The sequence below is a fragment of the Erythrolamprus reginae genome, chromosome 1, assembly GCF_031021105.1.
Source record: "Erythrolamprus reginae isolate rEryReg1 chromosome 1, rEryReg1.hap1, whole genome shotgun sequence".
NCBI lineage: Eukaryota > Metazoa > Chordata > Lepidosauria > Squamata > Dipsadidae > Erythrolamprus > Erythrolamprus reginae.
Window position 1 is genome coordinate 192,141,401 of NC_091950.1, and position 14,553 is coordinate 192,155,953.

General features: G+C 38.5%; 1 protein-coding gene across 9 annotated transcripts in view; it reads right to left on the reverse strand.

Annotated features, from left to right (window-relative positions):
• Window positions 1-14,553, reverse strand: part of GPR155 (G protein-coupled receptor 155) — a 42,899-nt gene that overhangs the window by 10,849 nt on the left and 17,497 nt on the right. For all 9 annotated transcript variants that reach the window (XM_070731789.1, XM_070731795.1, XM_070731788.1 and 6 more), the window contains exons 5-11: window positions 11,070-11,225; window positions 9,213-9,296; window positions 7,073-7,193; window positions 4,976-5,060; window positions 4,797-4,884; window positions 4,087-4,300; window positions 3,174-3,290 (exon numbers count right to left, since the gene is read on the reverse strand). In XM_070731789.1, coding sequence (XP_070587890.1) covers window positions 3,174-3,290; window positions 4,087-4,300; window positions 4,797-4,884; window positions 4,976-5,060; window positions 7,073-7,193; window positions 9,213-9,296; window positions 11,070-11,225 — 865 coding nt within the window. The remainder of the gene's footprint in view (window positions 1-3,173; window positions 3,291-4,086; window positions 4,301-4,796; window positions 4,885-4,975; window positions 5,061-7,072; window positions 7,194-9,212; window positions 9,297-11,069; window positions 11,226-14,553) is intronic.

Sequence of the window (14,553 nt, forward strand, 5' to 3'; positions counted from 1 at the left end):
GTTTTCTAAGTTTTTTGTTTTTTTAGTATATCAGACAGACTGACAGAAATCGTTCTGTTTATTTGCTACCCAATCCAAATCTCAGAACTGGAAAAATATCAAACTGCAAAAAGATTATAGTGGTGGCTATCCAGATTTTAATCTACATTTAAACATGCTATAACAGGGAGGAGACATTTCTGCACACAGACAGCCTGCTTATTAACCAGCACTATTTTCAATTTAGCTCCACCGTGTGCTACCAAAACACTATTTTCAATTTAGCTCGATCAACGTTAACAGACTAGCTTTTTTTTTTAACTTTAATTGCAGTAGAATAAAATTTAGTAGGAATCAGAATTCATGATGTTGTAGACTATTTTAAATTAGTGACATTTATCACTAGATGGCAGCAAAAAACTAATAAATACTCCACCGTGTGCTACCAAAGCAACTCTTGTTCTCCAGTTTTGGAAGCCCCGAGGCTTGCTACTACAACGGAGAATGGCTTCCTAATCTTATCTTCTTTTCCAAATTTATCAACCCCATCTATCTGTAGCCAATTATTACACTGCAGAACTTGCTAACAGTATTGCCCATCAATAGAACAAATAAAGCTTTTAGAGAGCTGCAACTTGGATGCATTTCACTCTCTAGAGAAGTTCGAGGGCCCAGTTAAAGCTTCTTAAGCTTGAATACCTCTGGGAAAAAAAGAAGAAACAAGGCACAGTTCAGGGAGGACAAAGATTATCCTGGATGATTCCCTGTGGTTCTAACTACTCTCAAATTTAAATCCAAGCTTGTATAAATAAAAGTTACATTAAACTCTTGCTCTATGGTTACAGCATAACATCTATTTTTTTTTAAAAAATAATCTAATCAGCAAATCTATACATCATTATTGATATTTTTCTGTTTCATGCCAAAAGTTCAATAGGGACTTCCAATTGGCATTCCAAGTGACTCAATGTCTTTTCTTTAGTCATTTTCACTATCTCAACCAATTCCATCAACTTTATCAATCATTCTTCCATTATAAGTACTGTACGAATGATTTTTTTCCACTATTGAGCATATAGGAATCTCATTGTTGTTATCATATATACCGTAAAAAGAGATCCCCATGTGGATCACCCCAATAGAGATACCTCTGCTCTGAACTGCAAATTGATCTTCAAGATTTTCTGAATATATATATGTCACATGTTTTTGCTGAATTTGAAAATTATGGGAGACTAGGATAGATCTCTTTCGGCCTTGTTCTGGCCTCATCAGCTAGCCATACCCTCACTGGGATTTGGACTTGCAATTTTATATTTAATTTTGCAATATATACTTGCAATAGATATATATTTAATTTTGTTGCATTTCTTCCTTCTCTCTTTACATCTTTTTCTCTTCTGCTCTTCTTCTTGATTAATAGTTTTTGTTAGTTTTTAACTTTCGACTTTTGAATTTGGTAAAGTATCAAAAAAAGAAAAGAAAAATAAATAAAAGCCTCCAAAGCTAGAATGAAGTACAAGATCTTCTCTCTGCCTCTACTATTCAAAAGGGCGGGATACACAGCTCTTTCCCCATACCTTCTGTCACATTTGCTATCTAAATTAGTTCTTTGTTGCAACAATGTGAAACCTTTCTCCCCATATATCTATTAAATATTTACTTTATTGGCCCCAATGTATTCTCGCAGGTATTCTTCAAACAAGGTAAGTATGTTACATTTTTTTCCTGTTTATATTTTTTGTTGTTGGATGCTTTATCTGATTGCTACTTCTGATATTCTTTTAACTGTCAAGACATTTGAAAAAAGCAGTATGAAAATACTACGAGGCAACACATATGCTGAAAAACTAGATAAGGTTATCAAACTGAAACAAAGCCCTTTTGAATATGAATATAAAGACAGCTATATACAGATAGCAGGTGTGTCCCTTGATTTCTCTCTAAATGTCAACTTACTATGCAATAACATTAGAAATGGTGTTTACATGGGATCTAGAATCTTACTCATGTAATATTCCTTTTCCTTGGTGATGTAAGAAATTAAGGAGGAGTGGATTGTGAAAGTGGTGGAATTTACCAAAATGTCAAAATTGACCTGTTTGATCAGGGATAAAAGAAAAAAAGGTGCTCTCATAAAAAACTAGAAACCACTTATGGACCTTTTCATTAAAAATGGAAACAAATATATTGACAATTTATGCAACTGGTGATCAAAAATGGTTCAATATAGGAAGAAGGGAATGATGTACTGTAAATCTTAAAGAGGGGGGGAGAGATAATAAGTTTATATGTACCATATTTTCGGAGTATAAGATGTACCTTTTTGCCTATTAAAAGAGGCTGAAAATTTGGGTGTCTTTTACCGTGAATGTAGCTTTCTGAAGCTTTTTTCCCAGCCTTAACGAGGCGCTAACGATCTTCCCAGCTCTTTACTGCTTACTGCTTGCAGATTTTTTCATTGCTACTCTTTCCAAAGATTTTTTCTAGCCCTAAAGTCTTTGTAGGCTTTTTAAATTGCTACTCACTCTGAATAAGGTTTTTAAGCCCTAACCAGGGGATAAAATAATGTGCTGAAACTGACCAGACTAAAGATGCTAGCCAGATGAATAACTGGTAGGCAGATTTCCCCCCCTATTTTCCTCCCTAAAAACTAAGGTGCATCTTATACTCCTGTGCATCTGAAAATGTAGTAAGTGCTGTGAAAAAAGATTGGAACTCATTTATTTATATAGATGTTCTTTTCCCCCCTTTTTTCAAACTGTATTGTTCCTTGAACTTTTACATTTTTCTTTGTGTATTTTAATGTTTACATTTTACTTATATAAATACTGTATGTATGTATGTATGTATGTATGTATGTATGTATGTATGTATGTATGTATAAAAAATATAACATGGAACATCACATTATAACATCATATGGAATGTAGGAAAGAAATTATGTAAAGGGCTCATGAACCCATCTACCTATGAGCAAGTGAACCCTCCAAAACCAAAACCCTCCAAAATATTAATCATACTGATTACATTTATAAAGCAAGCTTAGTTATAAAAAAGATGAAAAAAGTGCAACTTGCAGCAAAGTATGCAAACTGCATAAAGAACTCTCTTGGTTAAGTTAAGATACAGGGCCACATAATTAGTACACTTTAGAATTTTATTCCAAACAAGATGCTGTCTCAACAAAATACCTGTCTCAACTGAGAAAGAACAGTTCTTGCCGAGTCCAGTATTAGATGCAGATTCTTCTTCAGAGCAGCATAATTCTCCGTTTGGTTTTTGACATGTGTAGAAATCTACAAGATTCTCTACAAGGGAAAAAAATATTTCGTAGGCTTTAAAAAAAGAAAATAACTACACTTGAATGTGCAATCGACTTGGACAATGGCTACAAAATATGTATGTACCGGTATATTATTTTTTAATGTGTAAAACATATCCATAGGTAAACATGCATCATTCTTTTTGTCATCCCTGGCTGGCCTTTCTCAATACTGAGTTTTGCTAGAAATGGTATTGAACTCCCAACTCCCACACAGCAAAACTGTGAAACCCATTACGCAGCAGATGTAGTTAAAATACAATGATTAATATCTCTTCACTGCTGGCTGGAGATGTTGATCACCATGGATTCAATGGGAAAAAGGTGTTTCAGAGCACGTAGGAGTGCTCCAGGCTGTTGCAATTTCTTTGAGCACCTGTGTATTTTTTTGTGATTGCACAGATGGCTACCACAGCTTGCTAGGTTTGGTTTAAACAGTTGCCAACAGATGCTACAAGTGCTTTGAAACCCTTTCCTCTTTTGGGTCCTTCCATAGCCCTAATCTGGAGAGCCATCTTAAACCTAATTCTGCCCTATGCTTCTTTGATCACATAATTTAGTCCATCTCAATTTTGAGATGTCCATTCGTAATTGCACTCTATTCCTCACTTTAATCTGAGGGATTGTACCCCATCTCACAGGTAGCAAGGCAAGGTGCCTGCATCCCCATTACGAAACCAGGAACAGCAAATTAGAGACCTAAGTCTTTCTTCTATTTTACAATGACAAGAACCATCACCAGGTCAGGTTTCCGAAAACTAAGTTGCAGTTGTTCATTATACCTCTTTCCACGGGAGAATCAGTTTCAGAATGAGAGACACTGGGGGAAGATTTATAATGTTGATTTTCTTCCCTTTTGGGTTCTTCTACTTGATGTTGAAATTGCTGGTTTAGAACCTCATAATTAGTCCCTGCTGTCCCAGATCGGTTCATACACATGAGTGATACACCCGAAAACAATATGCTAATTGTTACGATTACTGCAGTAGTAATCACCTGGTCAAAAGAGGAATCGAAAGGAGGAAGTTAGGCAGAAGTTAAATTATTATTATTCTGATTCATTGCATAGTTCACCAGATATTTAGACTGGATTTGGCATTTTTAGCCACCTATCAAGTCCTTTCCAATGACCTGGAATAGGCTGGTGTTGATGTTTAATTGCATTAGAGGTACCGTTGCAGGATGTAAGCTGAAGTTGCCTTTTGCAATTGACTGATGGAGATATTGTCAATGCCGCTGGTGTTTCAAGTGGTGCTCCTGTTGTTTTGGGAGATTGAACCCAATGCATCTATGACTTTGAACTTTGCTTTCTTTTGATATAGTCTAGAGAAACCAGATTCTTAAAGTTCTTCAAATTTTGGGAAGAAGCTATACTGTATAGTCAAATAATTTAATGCCTCTCCCTTTCAAAATCTGTTTCTTTATCAAATAACGAGCTTTTGAAAGCTCATTAAGCACTGATCAACAAATGGTAATAGAAAACTCTCCCTACCTGAAGTTTACCATAAAAAAACGCTGAGTCAATTTCACCAGTTTGTTTTCCAGCTATTAGAAGAATTCCAACAATGATTACTGGAATGCTGCAAAATGTAAAATACAATATAAATCATACATACAGTTAGTTTGTGATATCCTATAAATTTTCTTAGTGATGAGTTTTTGCAAACTTACCCCCAGCCAGCTATAGTAATAATTCCAACAGGAATCTTTACGTTTTCTCTTCTTTTCAAAAGGAGAAGAGAAAGAGCTAAAAGGCCTATTGAAAACAAGGAGAACATCTCAGTCTTGTTCTTTTCAGGAAATAATTTTTCTCCCCACAAAAAGAGGGTATCTCTCACTCCCCTTCTCTTTCCTGTACTCAAAGGCAGCCATATAACAAGCCTGCTGTTCTTATAACAATAAAATTAGCTTGTGGGACATAAAAACCTGTCTATCCTGCAAATCCAAAACAATATTTCATTGCAGAGATGTCACAATAGCTTGTTGATATGTTAGTATATCATGACAAGAGTCAGTCAGTATGTATGGCTGCAGATGCTATAGGAGTGCTAATGATTCTTGTTCCATATATTGCGGTGGTTGGCTAGGAAAAAGAAAAAATCTATTTTAAATGGAAAATAATGTCTAGGGTTAATGTAATGTATAATGGGGGAATTGAGATACCCTTTCCCCCTAGGCCTTTACAATTTTATGCATGGTATGTCTGTATGTATGTTTGGTTTTTTATTATAATGGGTTTTAATTGTTTTTAGTATTGGATTATTGTTATCCGCTGTCTTATTATTGCTGTTAGCTGCCCCTAGTCTCCGGAGAGGGGCGGCATACAAATCAAATCAAATCAAATCAAATCAAATCAAATCAAATCAATAAATGTAACCTAATTTCTGCAAGTTTTCTAAGTGTGTGTGTGTCTTGGCATATTTGGGTCTTTTCCTGTGTAAGGTTGATAGAATCCTGGCGACATTTCAACAAGTTCCCACTCATCATCTTCAGGCTGGTGCTTTCAGCTTTGTGCTCAAAGCCGAAAGCACCAGCCTGAAGATGATGAGTGGGACCTCATCAGAATGTTGCCAGGATTCTATCAATCTTACATGGGAAAAGATCCAAATATGCCAAGACCTACATATCTATACCTGTGAAAATCTACAAACACACACACACACACACAAATACAGTGTTGCAAAATCTATGGCGAATAAGTGACAACTGGTTTCAGACATTGGGAAAATACTGGCTGCAAATTTGCTTATGAGAGCTGACATTAGGTTTGAGATTGCAGTAGTACTGAGTTCTAAGCAATATATGAGATAAAACTGCTTTTTAAATGCATATCCCATCACATGCCAGCTGGTTGTGACCATTACAAAAGACAGGCTATACTGAAGGAAATGGGCCCATGGGAAATCTTTTAACTCCAGTCATATTCATTTCCTGTCCTTTTATCAACTGGAAGTCATTCCCAAGGTGAATCCTTCTATTATGATAGCTAAATGCTTCATTTCTTCTCCATGATGCCTGCCTTCCCCTGATCCTCACTTCCTTCAATGCAAAGTGGGACATCTCTGATCAAGTAGGATTGTGGGTTATATAGTTATCGAAACATAATACTTCAAGCAAATATTTATACTACATCCAATGGATTTCTAATCATACAGTGGCAACCTCCTTGGGTTTTTCCCCTCCTACACCTTGGTAAAGGAATGAACAGAAAGAGTTACCAAGACTAGTCTCAGATAAACCTCAATGCAGGGCAGAACCACAATTGGAGAACGCCTAGACTGTCACTAGCTTTTACAAAAATAAAGAGAGGAACATTCAGACTTCCAAGATTCTATTACTATAATTTTATCATTAAAGTAATATTAGCCTGCATGATTGGTTTCCTAATGTGATCTACCTTGAAGGGTTAAAAAAAGTCTCATGCAATCCAATGATTCTCGACATGTTTAGGATGAATGGACTTCAACACCAGACATGATGCCTGGGGAATGCAGGGAGCTGAAGTCTACTCCTCTTTAAAGTTGACAAGGTTGAGAAATACCGCAATAATTGTATTTACAACTTTTATAGGAGTTTTTAGGAATGGATAGGGAGGTTGAAGTTGATTCCATGGCAATTGTTCAATAGGTAAAGAGAATTAAATGGATGTAAACTGGTGTTAAATGTTTATGCTTCAGGAACATAGGGAAATCTTCAAGCATTGTCCCTTTAGCATTAGGCCATAAAAGAAAACATATACTGCTTTACAGGCCAGAAATTTCTCCTTACCTGTCCACAGAAAAGCACTATAAAGGGAACAATACAGGACAATAAACACAAGAATCTGCACAAAGAAGCTTTTCTTCTCAATGGTGAAATTCCACATTACCATTCCAACACAGGCCACACACTGAAAGAAATCAAAGCAGTTGTATTTTATAGTATATTTTATGACTGAGATGTAACTGAAGAAATTTTAATTAAAATCTCTCATACAGTAAAATGACCAAACTCTATAAGATTTTAGAAGAGGCATGTCCTCCTGCACGAAGGTAAGGGACAATGCCTCCAAGGCAGATGCCTCCATAACAATTTTTTTCAAACAGCAGGTCATCATCTTGTGCAAGCGGACCATTGTCAAAACTTATCATTGTCAATCATTTGAAAGCCTTCTGCTTTTCAGGAAAAAAATATTGACATTGTTCAAAATTGAAGTAGGATTGCCAAATAAAGCCAACATTTTGACATATCAAAAAATTCATTCCTTTTTCTTTCTTTTCTTTTTTAAAAAATATGTATAGGGATTCCACAGATGCCTTATCACAATGCTGCCTGTGTTTTGGAGTCCATAGTTTCCATATCAGAATTGTATTGTATAGTTTGCTTATATTTTTTCATAGTCCATACTATTAAAAACAAAACTTCTTTCTCAATTAGACCTAACATTCCAAAAAGAAAACATCTAAATTTTAAGACATGAAAATGTTGCATTTTCAGTCAAGGATAATAGGCAGTACAGAGTTCCCTCGATTTTTGCGGGGGATGCATTCCGAGACCGCCTGCGAAAGTCGAATTTCCGCGAAGTAGAGATGCGGAAGTAAATACACTATTTTTGGCTATGAACAATGTCACAAGCTTTCCCTTAACACTTTAAACCCCTAAATTACAATTTCCCATTCCCTTAGCAACCATTTAGATTATTACTCACCATGTTTATTTATTAAAGTTTATTTTAAAAAATATTTATTAAAGGCAGACGAAAGTTTGGCAATGACATATGACATCATCGGGCAGGAAAAAACCGTGGTATAGGGGGGGAAACCGTGAAATATTTTTTAACTAATATTTTTGAAAAACCGTGGTATAGACTTCGCGAAGTTTGAACCCGCGAAAATCGAGGGAACACTGTAGTTTGGAAAAAAAAGCAAAGTACAGTGAACACAATCCAACTAGAATAGAAATTCCCCACTGGCTCTTTTACACAGCATCTGCTTAACTTTTTCCTGCTTTGATTCTCCAACTGCAGTCTGCAACCTATCCTTTTTAAGGAACACTCTTTGTGTACTTGGCGGGGAAGGGGGGAAGATTTCGGTTGATCTAGACTCTGAATTTACATTACAGGAGAATCAATATCAGGTATAATACTAAGTAATGGGCAGCCAAAATTTTTACTGCCACACTGTGGGTGAGGCTTATTTTGTGGGTGTGGCTTGATGGTAATGTGACTGGGTAGGAGTGGCTTGCCGGCCATGTGATCAGGTGGGAGTGGCTTGAACAATCATCATTGTTGAAGTGAACTGTTAAGTCCTCGACTTACAACCTCACCAGTGTTGCTCTCTGGCGTGACAATTTGCTTCGCGTTTCCTGCGCTCTCCTTCCTGTCACCCCCTGCCTCAGGCTGGGTAACTAGGCAAATGGGTGTCGATCAGCTCTTGAGAAAAGAGGGGGGAGGAAATGGCCCCCCTGCAACTCCTGCTGGTGCTGGTCTCCCTGCCGCTTTCTGAGGAGGAGGAGGATGGGAGGGTGGGATGGTCAGCTGGAGCTGGGCACACAGCTTCATATATGTTATGAGCCGCCCCAAGTCCTCGGAGAGGGTCAGTATACAAATCCATTAAATAAATAAATAAATTTCCACTGGGGGAACTGTGTTCCATCCCATCCTGCCTGCTGCCCACCTGATTATACTTATGTGTAGCTTAATTCTTAGTTTTATTCACAAAACACGAAAGTGGCATCACACATTTTCCCATCATGAGCCTAATATAAAACACATATAATTCAAGGGCAATAACAAAGCCAAAAAAAACAAAACAAAACCCAATCAGGTCTGCAAACTACAATACAACCATTCCTGGGGGGGGGGGGGGGGGGAGGGGGGGGGGGAGAAAGAAGAGAAATATTTAGGGATATAATTATCCATTTCACTGACCTGAGCAACGAGTAAGTTAGTTGTAAGCATATGAGGAAGCTGCTTGTATTTTTTACTCAAGAGAATAACCCCGAGGGACCAGATCTGAAACACAGAGTGAATACAATGTAAGGCTTTCATTTGTTGTAAATAATTACAAAATTTTCCACCCAGGTTTTTATTTCAATGACATTCAAATATTTTGTGCAATTTCTGCTAAGGGACTTTCCTTGTCAATAGTGATATTTCCATAATGGGCTCAGGTATCCTTAGAACGGAACTGAAAATCAGTCTCCTCTTTGTGTTGCCGTTCTCATTTTTTCTAAGCCAGCTAATTATCAAAACCTTAAAACGAAGACACTGTACTATACTTCCAGAATTTCATAGCCCTTCACCTCTATGAGAACACGTCTACTAGCTAGCCTGATAAAAAATTCAAGGTTTTAAATTTTAGCCCCAGGCAACAATCTTCACCCCCAAAACTGAAAACCATAAGGAGGGGGAAAAGCATTAGGGGAGTAGAATACAATAAACATTGGTTTCTCTTTTTTTTCTCCTTGGCCAAAAAAGTTTCTAATTTAATAATCTGGACATGTTTGTTTTTCACCCATTAGTGAAATAGTGTACAACTTGTTACTTAGTAAGACAAGTGTCTTCTTAACTGGCAAAGGGTCTGAGTTGAATTGACCTTATTCTATTGTAAAACACAAGATTTTTTTTAAAAAACAGACAAGAATCTTGAAGATTCTTTGTCTTTCCTTCTCCTTCTTTCCCTTTTTACTTGCATGCTTGTATTGTTTTTTAACGTTTTTGGTTGAGCTGTCAGTCACATTAGACAGAAGATCATTTGTGGGTGCACGAGAAGAGCTTTTTCAAAAAGCTGTTCAAGAAAAAAACGAGGGGGCACCCTCTTCAGTTTCTCTTATTTTTAAGCTTCTGCCTTTTGTTGCCTCCTAACCAGGATGCCTTGTCACCTTGTCATTACATGCCTTGTAATGAGGGTTTCCCCCCCTTCTCATAAAGACCAGGGTGATGTATAACATAACAGAAATGCACCATGAACGGTGTGACAATTATTTTTAAAAACCAAATCAACCTGCATGATAATTTATCATGATTATCTTTTTAAAATATTCTTCAAAGTCTTATATTTGACTTATTCATTGACTTATATTCCATTTCACGAGGAGTTCAGGACAATGTATATTGCATTCCCTGCTGTTCCTTCCCCCGCACAACAATAATCCTGTGTAGTTCAGCCTGAGTGGAATAAAATGATTGGTTCAAAGTCAACCAATGAGCTTCTGAGGCCAAAGGTTAACAGAATCCGAACTTCCCCTCTCCTTTTCTAACACATTAATCCCCATATCTGTAAAATTATTTGTGACCTTTGGAAAAAAGAGGGAGGGGAAATGTTTGCAAAGTAGGAAGAGATTCAGGAACAGCTGCAGCCTCGTTTTATTGCTCTGAGAAAAAGGACAATGACGGTTTTGGACAGGCGAATGTATCTTATAAGCAATAAGATAATGATTCTTGCCATGACTCTTTTTTGACCGTGGCTAACTTAAAGGGTTGACAACATAATTGGGATAGCTAGTTCCTATTACTCCGCTTCTCTTCAGGCAACAGACTAAAATAGAAACCAGTGGCACAATTCTGTACAGTAAGTATTTACAAGTAATTTAATCCAAACTGCATCTCTGACGCACAATAAAGCAATTTGCTCCATGATGCCCAGGATATGCCCAAATTATCCCATTTAAGAATCACTGCTACAAAACCTAATTTAAATGGCATTGTTAGCATCGATTCTTTCTTTATTTTCCTCCCCATCTTTTAAACACCGGATAGCACAGTTCTGATTGACATGATACTCACCAAAGAGATCAGACTAACAATGCTAATATCAAAACTAACGTTCTGAATTGCTGCTGACAGTCTGTCTGGATCCATAGATGGAATGGTCAATAGCCACGCAGAAACGTACATGATGGGGGCAGACACAAAAGTACTGATCACCATTCCAGAAGTTATCTGCAATCACAAATCAAAGTAACTTGTATGTGGGACATGTAATAAAGCAATGAAACATTGGAGTAGGATTCATCTTCTAAATCAGAAGATTCTTTAAAGTGAATATAAAGGAAAAAACAGAAATTTTTCTTTTGGGTTTATTGGAAGAAGACTTTGGGAAAAAATTTGGAACTTCAATTTTATATACAGTGAACCCTCGATCATCGCGAGGGTTCCGTTCCAGGACCCCACGCGATGATCGATTTTTAGCGAAGTAGCGGTGCGGAAGTAAAAACACCATCTGCGCGTGCGCAGATGGTGTTTTTGCTTCCACTGCCGCCCGCCCTTCACCCGCCCACCCCGTTGCTCGCGCCCCGCCCACCCCGTTGCTCACACTGTTGCTGGGGCCGCTTCCCAGCTGGGGAGCCGAGCTAGGGAGTCCCCACCGCGCGCGCGTTGCTGGGGAAAGCGCGCGCGCTTGGGGACATCGCAGCTCTGCTCCCCAGCTGGGAAGCGGAGCTAGGGATTCCCCAAGCGCGCGCGCTTTCCCCAGCAACGCGCGCGCGGTGGGGACTCCCTAGCTCGGCTCCCCAGCTGGGAAGCGGAGCTAGGGATTCCCCAAGCACGCACGCTTTCCCCAGCAACGCGCGCGCGGTGGGGACTCCCTAGCTCGGCTCCCCAGCTGGGAAGCGGAGCTAGGGATTCCCCAAGCGCGCGCGCTTTCCCCAGCAACGTGCGCGCAGTGGGGACTCCCTAGCTTGGCTCCCCAGCTGGGAAGCGGAGCTAGGGATTCCCCAAGCGCGCGCGCGCTTTCCCCCAGCAACGCGCGCGTGGTGGGGACTCCCTAGCTCGGCTCCCCAGCTGGGGAGCGGAGCTGCGATGTCCCCAAGCGCGCGGGCACCGCCCGCTCCCGCCCACGCTGTTGCTGGGGGCCGCTTCCCAGCTGGGGAGCCGAGCTGGGGTGTCCCCGCGCGTGCCGCCCCGCCCGCCCACGCCGTTGCTCGCGCCGCCGCTGGGGTCTTACGGGGGCAAGAGGGGGAAGACCCAGGGAAGCCTCTGCCCGGCGGGGAAACTCCACTATCTACGCATGCGTGGAAGGGCACGCATGCGCAGATGGTGGAGTTTACTTCCGGGTTGAAAACTCGCGAAATAGCCCTTTCGCGATCCTTGAGGACGCGAAACTCGAGGGTTCACTGTATATATATTGACAGCAGCAAGATTACTTTATTAACAAAAATGGAAGAACACTTCGATTCTCACAATGGACGAATGGCTGCAAACATTAATGCCTTTTCTTTCTTTTCCCTTTCTTTTCTACACTTTTCCCTTTCCCCCTCATTTTTCTTATTATTTGCTTTTGTATTTTATATTATAAACTAATAAAAAGGATAACTAAGATAAATCAAGTAACTACATATTTTCGTACTTTATTACATACCAAAAAATGTGTATATATTCTAATACATTGTTTGTTCTCTGTACCAGCTTCCCCTTTTTGAGTTACTACAGAGGTAAGCATATTAGCCTGCAGAGCAAAACCGTTATTGCACAGGCAATATTTTTTACTGAGACGGTAATTTTTTACAAGTATTCCTTGACTTATGATCACCATTGGGATCAGAATTTCTGTTGCTGAGTTAGGTAATTGAGACCTGCCAAATTTTATGATATCTTATCATGGCTCTTAAGTGAACCAAGCAGTAATTAAAAGAATCCATCCTCCCTCACTGACTTTGCTTGCAATCATCGTAAGTGCAAGGATCAGTAAGTCAATCACTTTTTTCAGTGCTGGTCATTAAACAAATGAGGATTGCCTATTTGTGCACTTTTGCATGCATCCCTTAATCTAGTATCAAAGAGAGAAAGTACAGATGTTGCTGTAATCTTGAGGAATGGTTACCATTATCTATTTGTGCACTTTTGCATGCATTCTACTTCCCCTTAATCTAGTACCAAAGGGAGAAAATACAGATGTTGCTGCAATGTTGAGAAATGGTTACTGTTACTTGTTTCTTTTCCTGGCCTAAAAAGCTGCCGAGATATTTAAGTGAAGATTGTGCCATCTAACTCCTTTAAAAATTATCCTGACATATTTTTTCATTGGATATCAAGATTAAGAAAATGTTCTACTCTGGGAGATTTATCAGAGAATTGATTTAAAAAAAAAAAACTTGCTTTGAAATCTTTGAGATCAAAATCTGAAGGTTGTCTATAATAAAATGTATAGCTAGAGGTATAACAAGCAGGAAGAGGGAGATTGTGATCCCGCTATATAGAGCGCTGGTGAGACCACATTTGGAATACTGTGTTCAGTTCTGGAGACCTCACCTACAAAAAGATATTGACAAAATTGAACGGGTCCAAAGACGGGCTACAAGAATGGTGGAAGGTCTTAAGCATAAAACGTATCAGGAAAGACTTAATGAACTCAATCTGTATAGTCTGGAGGACAGAAGGGAAAGGGGGGACATGATCGAAACATTTAAATATGTCAAAGGGTTAAATAAGGTTCAGGAGAGAAGTGTTTTTAATAGGAAAGTGAAAACAAGAACAAGGGGACGCAATATGAAGTTAGTTGGGGGAAAGATCAAAAGCAACATGAGAAAATATTATTTTACTGAAAGAGTAGTAGATGCTTGGAACAAACTTCCAGCAGACGTGGTTGGTAAATCCACAGTAACTGAATTTAAACATGCCTGGGATAAACATAGATCCATCCTAAGATAAAATACAAAAATAGTATAAGGGCAGACTAGATGGACCATGAGGTCTTTTTCTGCCGTCAGTCTTCTATGTTTCTACGTTTCTAATGTCTTACTCTACCTCTGCTCAAACAGGTATTGTCATAGTGTGATTAACAGCCAGAGAACACTGGGATGGGAATGCATAAAGTAATAGCAGCATATACCAATAGAAAGTTTCTTCTTCACAAATAAACTTTAACCAATGAGGAATGTTATATCATCATTTCTCTTTTTTTCTCCCTCCAAAGCAAAATCCAATAAGGCATAGACAAAGCCTCTGGATTTAAAAAAAAAATACTCCTATTTATTTATTTATTTGTTTGTTTATTTATTGGATTTCTATGCCGCCCCTCTCAAAAGAACTTTTTGTCTACAGAGTTAACATTTTAACATGAATCAACTAATGAATCTGATTTGCTAAAGCAAAATTAACTGCAATTAAAGCTAAACGGAAAAGTGCAAATTTTAATTGACAGGTATCAACTTTAATGCTATTTATTGTATTTTGGGGAGAATGGGAATCAACGATTTTAAAAGTTATTAGAGTTTTTAAAGTTATTTAGCAATATTAATTGGATTTTTTAGATATGTACATTGTATATTGT